This window comes from Leguminivora glycinivorella, chromosome 9 (genome assembly GCF_023078275.1).
Source record: "Leguminivora glycinivorella isolate SPB_JAAS2020 chromosome 9, LegGlyc_1.1, whole genome shotgun sequence".
Lineage (NCBI taxonomy): Eukaryota > Metazoa > Arthropoda > Insecta > Lepidoptera > Tortricidae > Leguminivora > Leguminivora glycinivorella.
The window spans coordinates 5,255,174-5,266,167 of record NC_062979.1 but is presented as its reverse complement, the minus strand read 5'-3'; the positions used below and the strand labels follow the sequence as shown (position 1 = coordinate 5,266,167).

Genomic DNA, 10,994 nt, shown 5'->3' with positions numbered 1-10,994 from the left:
GTTTGATTTTCGTCTATGGGAGCGATCATCTACGATCTACGTAAGAAGTACTTCTTAAACGGGAAATTAAAAAAAAAGCATTTCGTCTATGTGAGTTTTATACCTAATATCTTCTTACCTATTATATTTATGATGATTTCTATCCCAGCCCAATGTGCAATGCGACATCAGGCAAAATCGTGACCACGTCATTGCCATTCCCATGTAAGTCAATGCCATGTAAAGATAATTAAATAACTGAAAATACTGAGGGACGGAGAGTGGAACCAACTGATAGAGGCGGTTTTACGGATTTTTTTCAGATTTTCCTAAAAAAAAAAATGCGTTGAACTCCTTTTCATACAGGGGAAAATAAAAGCATTTTTCAACATTGCAACAGGTCGTATATTTGTCGGTCGGGTCTAACGGTGTATAGGCAGGATGCTGCCTCCCTTGCTCTGCTGGAAGCCGCCGCTGGCCTCCTGGTGCCCGTGGACGGAGTGCGCTCCGAGGTTGTTGAACTTCTCCAGCTGTTCGGCCTCGCCCTTGTAACCCTTTTGCAGGAATTCACCCTGGGGAGGAAAGCAACAGGTGTCGTATTAGCGAGAAAATTCCCGAATGAAAGCGTTGTACAACTTAATTAAAAGGAAAATACTGTAGACATGCCGCTAAGCTTAAATGGGACTGGGCCGGATACATCTGCCGCATGCCAAACGACCTATGGGCCAAGAAAAGTACCGAATGGACACCAAACACAGTGCGGCGTGACGGCAGACCACGAAGGAGATAGCGGCACGATCTTGACGTCTTTCGAAAAGATTGGCCAAACATTGCCTTAAACCGAGACGCGTGGAAGAAAGAGAGGGATGCCTTTGCCCAGCAGTGGGACACAACAGGCTAACAAAAAAAAACTGAATACATGAGATTTAAAATTCATGCTTGACAATGCCACCTTGGTAAGTGAATGTCCTGAAAAATGCCATGTAAAAAGTTTTCGCAAACACAAATCATTGGTTAAAGGACGTCTGCAATGTTGTATCAGTAACAGTTTGGACCACCCAGCGACAATCTTGTACAGATTGCAAGTAATTTTATTATATTGAGTATATAATGTCCCATTGCTGGGGAAAAGTGTTCCCTTTTCTCCCAATCATCTAAGTTTTCAGCTACATTTAGCCAGCCTTTTTAAAAATAGTCCAAGTTATCCAACCTTCGGTGACCGATGGTAACCATATATTGCAATAATGAGTTAAACGTTAGCTACGATTATATTTGCTGTAATTTTAGGGTAATGTAAGACATCCTTTTTATTAGACACAACATATGTAGGCTTCTGAAAGTTCTGAACATAGCCGAGCAATTACTTAGACAATACGATACATTAAGAGAACACATCACGACACACAATGGAGGCCGAAAATGTGTGAGAGCACGAATATTGGACGAGTGCCAAGTGAATAGTGGTTATAATGTGTTTATTTCCTAGCCACAGGCAACGGAAGTTTGCCATGTTTTGAGAGGAATTATAGAGCTTTTGTATGCCAAGAGGAAATTATATTCAATTCAAATGATATACATACAACATACATACAATCGCCTGTATTAACATGAAACTACTAAAGCTTCAGTGTGGCAAATAAGGGGTTGAAAGAAAACGAAACTGTGGCATTGCAGAGTTGCCACAATTTAACCCATATCCCATAGTCGCAAGTTCGGGAAGAAAGGGGTGGGAAATTCTTACCCGTCAACACGGGAAATTATCTAAATGATGTTTAGTGAGTTGTAAAGTTCAAGTCTAAAATGTTGCAATCTGCACTGAATTTGTAAATGGTTTATTTCCCTTAGGAGGTTTAATTTGATAGAAAGAGCTAGTAATAATTAGAAAACCAGTTATGTGAGGCGGAATATAATGTGAAATTGGTTAGACTACTTATAAAAACACAAGATATTACTTGTAGTTTAGGAAAATGGGTCGACCTTTATGTTCCAAGTAAGTCCTTCAGTAGAGGTAATTTGTATCATCATCAGAAAATGTTTTTCCGAAAAAAATATATTCTTTAACGTCTCTCGTAAAGTAATATCGTGCGGCATATTGAAGTAATAAATAACATAAGGCGGCCGACATTTCCAAACTAAAAGGTAAAGTAATACCCGTATTATCATAATCTGGGTTAACCCATTTCATGCTAATTTGGTGGGCAAACCGGGGACTCGACATTAAAGCACTATGCCTTATTTAAATATAAATTGAAGTACGCTTTTGCCGAAAAATGCTGTAGAAAATGTCTGTATTATTTTTGTAATGTGGAGCGAAAAACTTGTAAAATGTGCTCGTGGTTTGGGTAACGATGTGGCAAGTCTTTATAAATCGGTCGGCTTTTAAAGTTTTCTAGGAATCCATACTAATATTTTAAATGGGAAAGTGTGTGTGTCTGTTTGTTTGTCCGTCTTTCACGGCAAAACGGATGGACGGATTGACGTGCTTTTTTTAAGTGGAGATAGTTGAAGAGATGGAGAGTGACATAGGCTACTTTTTGTCTCTTTCTAACGCGAGCGAAGCCGCGGGCAAAAGCTAGTTTTAAATAAAGAAGAACTTAGGTTGTAATACTTCTCCTATTTAGAAGTTATCTAAATAAAAAATAAGCCATTAATGTTATTATTCAAACTCAATAAAATTGTGCTCAAACTGTAATTGGCAGTTTTTTGAAGTATCCCTGTCAAAAGGTGGAAACCGAATAAAGAAGTTAGAAAATCAATGTCATTTTTGTACAAAAGTGCACATCTAAATAAAACATTCAACAGAAAATAAATAGAGCGTAGGTACATCGATTAATATGAAAAACTGTGGTGAACTGAACGGTGAACTGGTAGTAGCGGGATGTTATATGTTACTTGTGAGTGTGTTGTGTCGTGTGGTCAATCATCAATTCACCGCGAAGAAGTCCTCAGTCGGTAAGTCCATTTCCCAATCATCAAACAAATAATTAAACATTAATCTCTTCTCAAAGATACCTGATAAGAACCACAATTCCCCAACTTGAAAAGCGTCTTACAGCTACCTAAAATATAATGTTCTTACCGCTTTCAAAAGCCTCTAAGTTTTAATGGACGTAGTTTTAACTAGTCTAGTTATTTCTTTGAGCGGCCATTCTGCCTTTTCAGTGCTTAGACTGTCCTTTGAGATTCGCGAGCTTAATTAAATACACTTTATTAATGCATAGCGCCTCCATTCTACTTTACTTTGCCTCAAAGTGTTCTTGCAATTACCATAATAAGAGAATACACGGCACAAAGTAAAGTGTGCATTTTCCAGATAGATTATTATAACACCTCTGGCAAAGACATGCTTTGTGGATTAAGTGCACACTTTTATAATAGCTTTGGAATGGGTTCTAGAATTGTTAGTTCTTCTACGTTATTATTTGAAAGCTTCTTCATTAAGCTATTGTTTACTATCCCAAAGATGCCAAAGGAAATGGTTCTGAGAAGAGAAAAAGCGTTAATACGATTAAAGATTGCTTTCAACATTTGTAACAACGATGACTTTTTTTGCAACTAGGTACACAGGTATATTTAGATAGCCTTGGCTTATTTATCTAGCTAGCGTGTGTCGCTGTCGTATACCTACCTACCTTTCTGGTGAAAATCTTAGACAGTGATGTTAGTGTTTGCCAGAAGTTTCGCTAGAAGCAGGTTTTAATTAATCATAGTTTTGGCAAGAATTCTAGCCTCAGCTTATTATTCTGAGCATACTCGTAGCACTAAGATCTTGTCATTTACAGGCCTTTTTGGTATAAGGTCAGATCTGACTTGGGTTATTATGATAGGTCCTTAAGGGTTCGGTGTTTGTTATTCCAAACTCCAAACCAAGTCATGCGGAAATTTTGTGCAAAAGCTCAGTATTTACCGGCTGTTTTTAGAAGCAATATTTAGGGTGGATTAAAGTCATGAATTTGGGCAGGTTGTTATGCCGGCGTTGAATTATTTCTCATTAGAAAGTCTTTCCAGGATACACAATGTTTCATGATATTTATACTTATGTACTCTTCGGTTTTGAATATTTTTGTAAAGGCGGTTTACTTATCTTTTTATGAGAAAAATTCAAACAAGCCAAAATTAACGGCGCATTTCGTTTATAGTATTTTATGCAACAGGCGTTTAAAGGAGGTCAAAAAAGACGAGTGGCGTGGGTAACAATTTGAGGCGAAGCCGAAAATTGTTATTGAGACGCCACGAGTATTTTTTGACTCAGTTAAACACCGTTGCATACAATACTTTTTTACGACCATGCACTTAGTTTTTAATAGTTTTCTTGAATAACTTTCGTGAAATTCACACTGCTTCCTGTATTTTGACGCAAAGGTTTGCACTGTCAGCTCGGCTGCCCAAAGCCTTTCCGCGCACTCGCGCAGTGTCGTTATAAGGCGTTGCCATGGTTACAGAGCCAAACAATGCGTTTTCAGTTTTTTAGATACTGCGCGCATGCGCGGAAAGCCGGCGGACGCTGGCTTTGGGGAATAGACCTTTATGTAGGGTTTTAAAGATCTATGCACGACCCTGTAAATGACGAATAACAGTTCGGGAGTAGAAAAAATTATGTTAATAAAATACGTTAACTTCTCAAAACATACTAAGCAGTAGTCAACCTTTGTCTTTATGTCACATAATTCTATATCTCCCTATCACATCAGCGCGTGCGCTTCGGAGCCAGAGGTCCGCTTTCCGGCTTTTCATTCTCCACACCCATCGTGCTTTTGAAGTATCAGACATCAGAAAAAGATAGCATGAATTTTCATGTCTCACCTCTTCTGCCTCTTGGCACGAAAAGTATATTCTTACCTTGTTTGCTTTGGAGTCGTCAATCTTCTGCTCGGAAATGTGGTGGCCCTCCTTGCCTGCCGCGTTGGCGTCCAAAATCTTCTCTTCATGAGCCCCCTTGAAGCCTTGCTGCGATTGTTCGCCGAAGGACCCAGCGTTCTGGCCGGCGATCTGAACAAACAAGTTTGTCACACACATTTTATCATGGCATTTATGCTACGAGTTGTTCTTCAATAAAAAATCGTTTAAGACTAAATTTACACTGGTTCCAATAGAATAAAGTATATCATTAGAAAAGTACATCAAGAACATTTGACTTTCAAAATGTGAAAACTGACTCCGTCAACTAGGCTTACGATAAATTTAAAAGTGGAAAAGCTGCCATGGGCGAGATTTGAACTCACGGCCTCTGGGTCTATATTCGAGCGCTCTGCTAACTGAGCCACCAAGACTTCAACCAAGTCAGCGAAATTTCCGTTCTCCGTCATGTTTAGTTTACCCAACACATCAATAATAATTCGTAACGTAATTGGCCGCTGTTCATCGGAATAAATACTACCTAAATGTACTTCTAGCCAAAAACATTTGAAAGATGAGATGAATTATATCATGTGTTACATTCTACCTTATGGGACTACAACAACGTACGTACCTTATGATCGGCTTCATCATGCGCCTCATCGTAGAAGGTCTCAGTCTTTTCCTCTTCGTTCTTACTGCTTGAGGTCTTGAAGCCCTTGCTCACGTGACCCTTTTTATGGCTTTTGGCTTTCTTTAGCTGTTCCTCGTTGGCACCTGTACATATAAGTCAGTTAATTGGTGTCTGTAGGGGGTGCGTATCGATCGATATAACTTTTTTGGATATATTTTTAGTCGTTATAACGATCATTTGATATAATTATTGAATGATATAACAACAAATAATATACTAACAAATTGTATAATTCTTATTTAGTATAATGATCAGAGGGCGGAATTGCTCATGGCAAAAATCAAACGTCAATAGAGTTGGAATGTTAAATTTTATCGACATATTCAGCTATCGATAAATTCAGTCACCTTTTATATTTCTGACTTTAACATTAACTTCTTTGATTAGCTAGTCGACCATTTGATTTTGACCTCTTTGATTAGATTAAAAGTAAATTGAATGACATTTAATTACCATTTCTGTCACTAGTCCTTTTGCAACTAATTCACGTTTCAAAAAAATGGTTCATCCAAGACGAAAAACAGCCACCAAATGGATAAAGAAGTATCCTTGTCTTACTTACGTCGAAAACGACTCAACAATATACTGATAATTTCAGTTTAATCGATAGTCGATAAAATTTTACGTTCCAACTCTATTGACGTTTGATCAGGGGCGGCTCACTCCGCGGTTCTATCGCCGCGCTACAAGTACATGCTGGCGGCCGCGAGTTCGCGGCCTAATCAGGGGTGGCGCGCGTTCTCACGGAACGCACGTTCGCACTTTCTATTGTTACTTTACGTCGCGAGTTTTCTTAAGTTTTATAGGCGATGTCCGCATTGTCCGCGTGTGAATGGCTAATAATGCTTAGTTAAATAGACATCATGAATAAAATAGGACAATCTTACACATCTAATATTGATTAAGTCCCACGTAAAAGTTCAATAAGGCTTGTGATGTCGGGACTTAAATAAAAATATATAAATACTGTATATATACCTAGAATGTACCCAAGACTGGAATATAATAGTATAACATTTTATCTGAGTACTAATTCGTTTTAATCCATAGGCAACCCTATCGTCCCACGCTGCGCACGTGCGGCTCGTTTCTTTGTTAGAATTTTGTAGGCATTTAAAAGGCGGCATTTCGTGAACATCAAAGTAGTGGGCCTTCTGTACTTGTACTATTATATATTCTGTGGTTTGATTTTTGCCATGAGTAATTCCGCCCTCTGATAATGATCATTTTTTCGAAAAACATTTAGTATAATGCTTATTTCCGATAATAAATAAATTGTATAACACAAACTCTTTCTAAAGCACAGTTATAATGAAAAAAAAAATGTACAATAAATTAGATCCATCATATACCAGAAAAGTAGATTAGGTTAGAACTGTGACCCCTACACACAACGCGCTGCTACCAGAAAAATAGGTTAGGTTAGGTTAGAACTATGACCCTTAAACATATGTACTGCTATCAGAAAAGTAGGTTAGGTTAGGTTAGAACTGTGATCCCTTCAAAAAAGAATAAAATTAATTCATGAAATATTTTATACTGTTTGCTAGTTATATTATACTAGTCGTATATCAATAGATAGTTATACCATATAACGGTTATTATAAATAAGCGTTATGCGTAATAATGATTATACAAAATAAAAGTAGATATTTTGTGGTTATACCAAATGTTAATTATGTCAAATGAGTGTTTATATTCTTTAAATATATACCAAATGTTGTTATATCAAATGTTACTATACCAAATAATTTTTAAGAAAAAAAAAAACCGTCGCCTTTCGGGTTCTGGTGAAAGCTACTTGCGAATGTTGGATTATGTAGAAATGTGTAAGTATTTTTTAAAACTGCTTTTAATGCTTTAATTATTAGATGGAAACACAAATGAATATACGTATAACGTTAAGGTTTGAGGAGTTTCCTCAATTCCTCATGAATCCGATTATATTATAAGAAATCGAAGCTTGACAAACTTTGACTTCAAAACATATGCTTAACAAACATAACTAAATAAATGTCACTGTTCTGAACTTAAATGCATGCTTTTCTTACAAAAATACCAAAGTCACTATGAGTGTGCCGTTCAGGTTTGAGGAGTTTGGTTCTGGCCATCATCAGCAGTTCCACTGCACCAAATGTCACTGTTCTGGACGAAAGTGCATGCTGTTCTTATAAAAATACCAAAGTCACTATAAGTATGCCGTTCAGATTTGAGGAGTTCGGTTCTGACCATCATCAGAAATTCCACTGCACCAAATATCACTGTTCTGGATGAAAGTGCATGCTGTTCTTATAAAAATGGCAAAGTCACTATAAGCGTGCCGTTCAGATTTGAGGAGTTTGGTTCTGGCCATCATCAGCAGTTCCACTGCACCAAATGTCACTGTTCTGAACGAAAGTGCATGATGTTCTTATAAAAATACCAAAGTCACTATAAGCGTGCCGTTCAGATTTGAGGAGTTCGGTTCTGACCATCATCAGAAATTCCACTGCACCAAATGTCACTGTTCTGGACGAAAGTGCATGCTGTTCTTATAAAAATGGCAAAGTCACTATAAGCGTGCCGTTCAGATTTGAGGAGTTTGGTTCTGGCCATCATCAGCAGTTCCACTGCACCAAATGTCACTGTTCTGGACGAAAGTGCATGCTGTTCTTATAAAAATACCAAAGTCACTATAAGCGTGCCGTTCAGATTTGAGGAGTTCGGTTCTGACCATCATCAGAAATTCCACTGCACCAAATGTCACTGTTCTGTACGCAAGTGCATGCTGTTCGTATAAAAATACCCAAGTCACTATAAGCGTGCCGTTCAGATTTGAAGAGTTCCGTTCTGGCCATCATCAGCAGTTCCACTGCACCAAATGTCACTGTTCCGTACCTAAATGCATGCTGTTCCTTTATTAACACAAAAATCACCATATGTATGCCTTTCAGATTTGAGGAGTTCCCTCGATTTCTCCAGGATCCCATCATCAGAACTGGGTTCTGAGAAAAATGGGACCAATCTGTATGTATATACATTCAATCAAAAAAAAAATTTTCAAAATCGGTCCAGGAACGACGGATACTTTTTCTACGATCATGCACTTACTTTTGAATAGTTTTCTAGAATAACTTTCGTGAAATTCGCACTGTTTCCTATAAGTATTTTGACTTGTCCTCTGCAATGTTTCTGCACTCACTCTGTCGCTCGCACTCCCCCGCGCCGCCGCCCGCCCCCGGCCGGCGCCCCGCGGCCCGCTATATCCCTTAACGGCTACCTAACAATGCTTTAAGAGCTATATCGTATGCGTGGGTGCGCGGAGCGCCGGCCGGGGGCGGGCATCTTTTATGTAGGGTTTTAACGATCTATGCACGACACGGTAAATGACGAATAACAACAGGGGAGTAGAAAAAAACTTATTAAGTCTTAGCTAAGTAGGTAGTAATTAAGAGTGTCTGCCCTTAGCTCGTTTACTTTCTATGATTCATGTCTGAAGTGTAATTTGAAATGTTTTAATGTGCGATATAAACTGAAACTAATCAATAAAGGAGAGGAATAATTATAATGAACAAACATTTTGTTTAAATGATATTCTTAGAATATGAAAGAATTAACTTTTTAATTAAAGTTCAAAAGATAATTGGTGGATAAGGTAAAATTTAATATACATAATTACTCATTTATTATTCAAATCAGCGAACTGATGATAATGAGTACTTATGAGGAAAACAGCAGTGACTTAATTATGCTTTCGTAAACTTTGTCTAACTCCAGGTAACATGTACTTGTGAGTTATGAATATTAGATAGGCATTTGTTATGCAAGATAAGCCAATATAATGATAGGTGAGGTGATTAAGTGATTAATAATAACTACTTACCGTGTTTGTCAAACTTCTGACCACCCTCGTAGAATTTCTCGTCTCCAGCGGCCTTTTTCTTTGCTTCCTCATCCTTGTAAAAACTAGATTCTCCTTTTGCTGCTTTTGCCGCAGCAGCACCTTGTTGGTAGCCTTCCTGCCCATGTTTTACTTCTTCTTCAGACTTCTTCTCTAATTTCTCCAAGTTCTCACCCGCACCTTTCTTCTGAGCGGCGTCATAAGCGTTCTTATCAACGTATCCTCCGCCAACTTGCTGTTGTTGAATCAAAGGGTGATGATATAGGAGACCACCGCCAAGACCTAGTCCACCTACCCCGATACCAAGACCCGGATTGACCAAGCCTTGGGCGACTATTCCGTTACCACCGATGCCGCCGACACCGACACCCCCAAGTCCGATGCCCCCAACATTTCCAACACCGATGCCGCCTAAGCCTCCGAGGCCTCCCACTCCGATTCCTAAGCCTTGACTGAGTCCCACACCTCCCACCCCCAACTGTCCAATTCCGCCGTACCCTAAACCTTGTCCTAATCCGATCCCACCAACACCAACGCCGCCAACACCTCCGACCGTATTCAAAACGGTAGACGCGGCTCCTTCGAGTTGTTCAGGGTAATCCACACTTTCTTCCACTTCGTAAGAATTAGATAACGGCATGCCTGACTCCGCGTCAGTCGCGAGAGAGTCTAAACGTTCCTTCACATAATCGTACGGTGTCTTCTCATCAGCGAGTTCGACTTTGTGAAACTGCGCCGTCGTCGTCGCGAGGGTGAGGATAAACACTGTCAACATGTTGGTTGCGCTGACCGACTGATGCCATTTCGCTATTGCAAGGTTTATTTATAGTAAGGTTGAATTTAGTGGAACGAAATGGTTTTTCAGTTTAAGGTGTGATAGTTTGGAAGGCTGGGCCCGCGTCCGGTCGTTTCCTTCCTGCGGTATTGTTTTAACTGGAGTTAATGAGAACGATACAGTACTTAACAATAAGGTGGCGGAGACCTTGCGTTCCAGTCCATTGGGCCAGTGACTCGTTTACGCAAACGCCGCTATGGGTGACACGTTTTCTCGATAATTTCTAAGCCGATAAGTAGATGACTAATCATGCTTATTCATAATAATGTATTGCATCCTTCAAGAGATTTACCTTGGGTATTTTAATAATAAAGTGTGTAAGTGACACAATATCCAATTCAAAATAAATCCAAGTGCATGACCATGTCCAATAGTCGTTTATAATTTCATCATTGCCAATTAAATAGGTATCTAGTGAATAATAAGAACTGGAAAACTTGAAATACAGTCTGCTAATCCAAATATTTCTTAAAAGCAACTAACGCCTTAGTATTTATTGTGGTTCTTATTTCCTTTTGTAATATCAATGTACCTTAATGTCAATGAAGAATATTACCTAATGAGTTTAATCTAAGAATATAGTATCTGCTTATTTATTTGAACATACATCCCCTACAATTTATTAAGAACCTAAAGAAACTGATGTGATGTACAGAACTTACTAAATAGTTCAGATTACGCAACTCGATATAGGTAGACTATAGAGTTTGTCTTATAATTTGATTGGATTTATAATTTGCTTACCACAATTCAAATATAAATTTACCGAG

General features: G+C 38.6%; 1 protein-coding gene across 1 annotated transcript; it reads right to left on the bottom strand.

The window, feature by feature from the left end:
- Positions 1 to 360: 360 nt before the first annotated feature.
- LOC125229684 lies at positions 361 to 10,367 on the bottom strand. Its single transcript, XM_048134587.1, has 4 exons — positions 9,372 to 10,367; positions 5,450 to 5,592; positions 4,819 to 4,968; positions 361 to 551 (listed from the first exon to the last, which is right to left on the bottom strand). The coding sequence occupies exons 1-4, from the start codon at positions 10,162 to 10,164 to the stop codon at positions 402 to 404; spliced, it is 1,236 nt and encodes a 411-aa protein (XP_047990544.1). The 5' UTR covers positions 10,165 to 10,367; the 3' UTR covers positions 361 to 401.
- Positions 10,368 to 10,994: the final 627 nt, after the last annotated feature.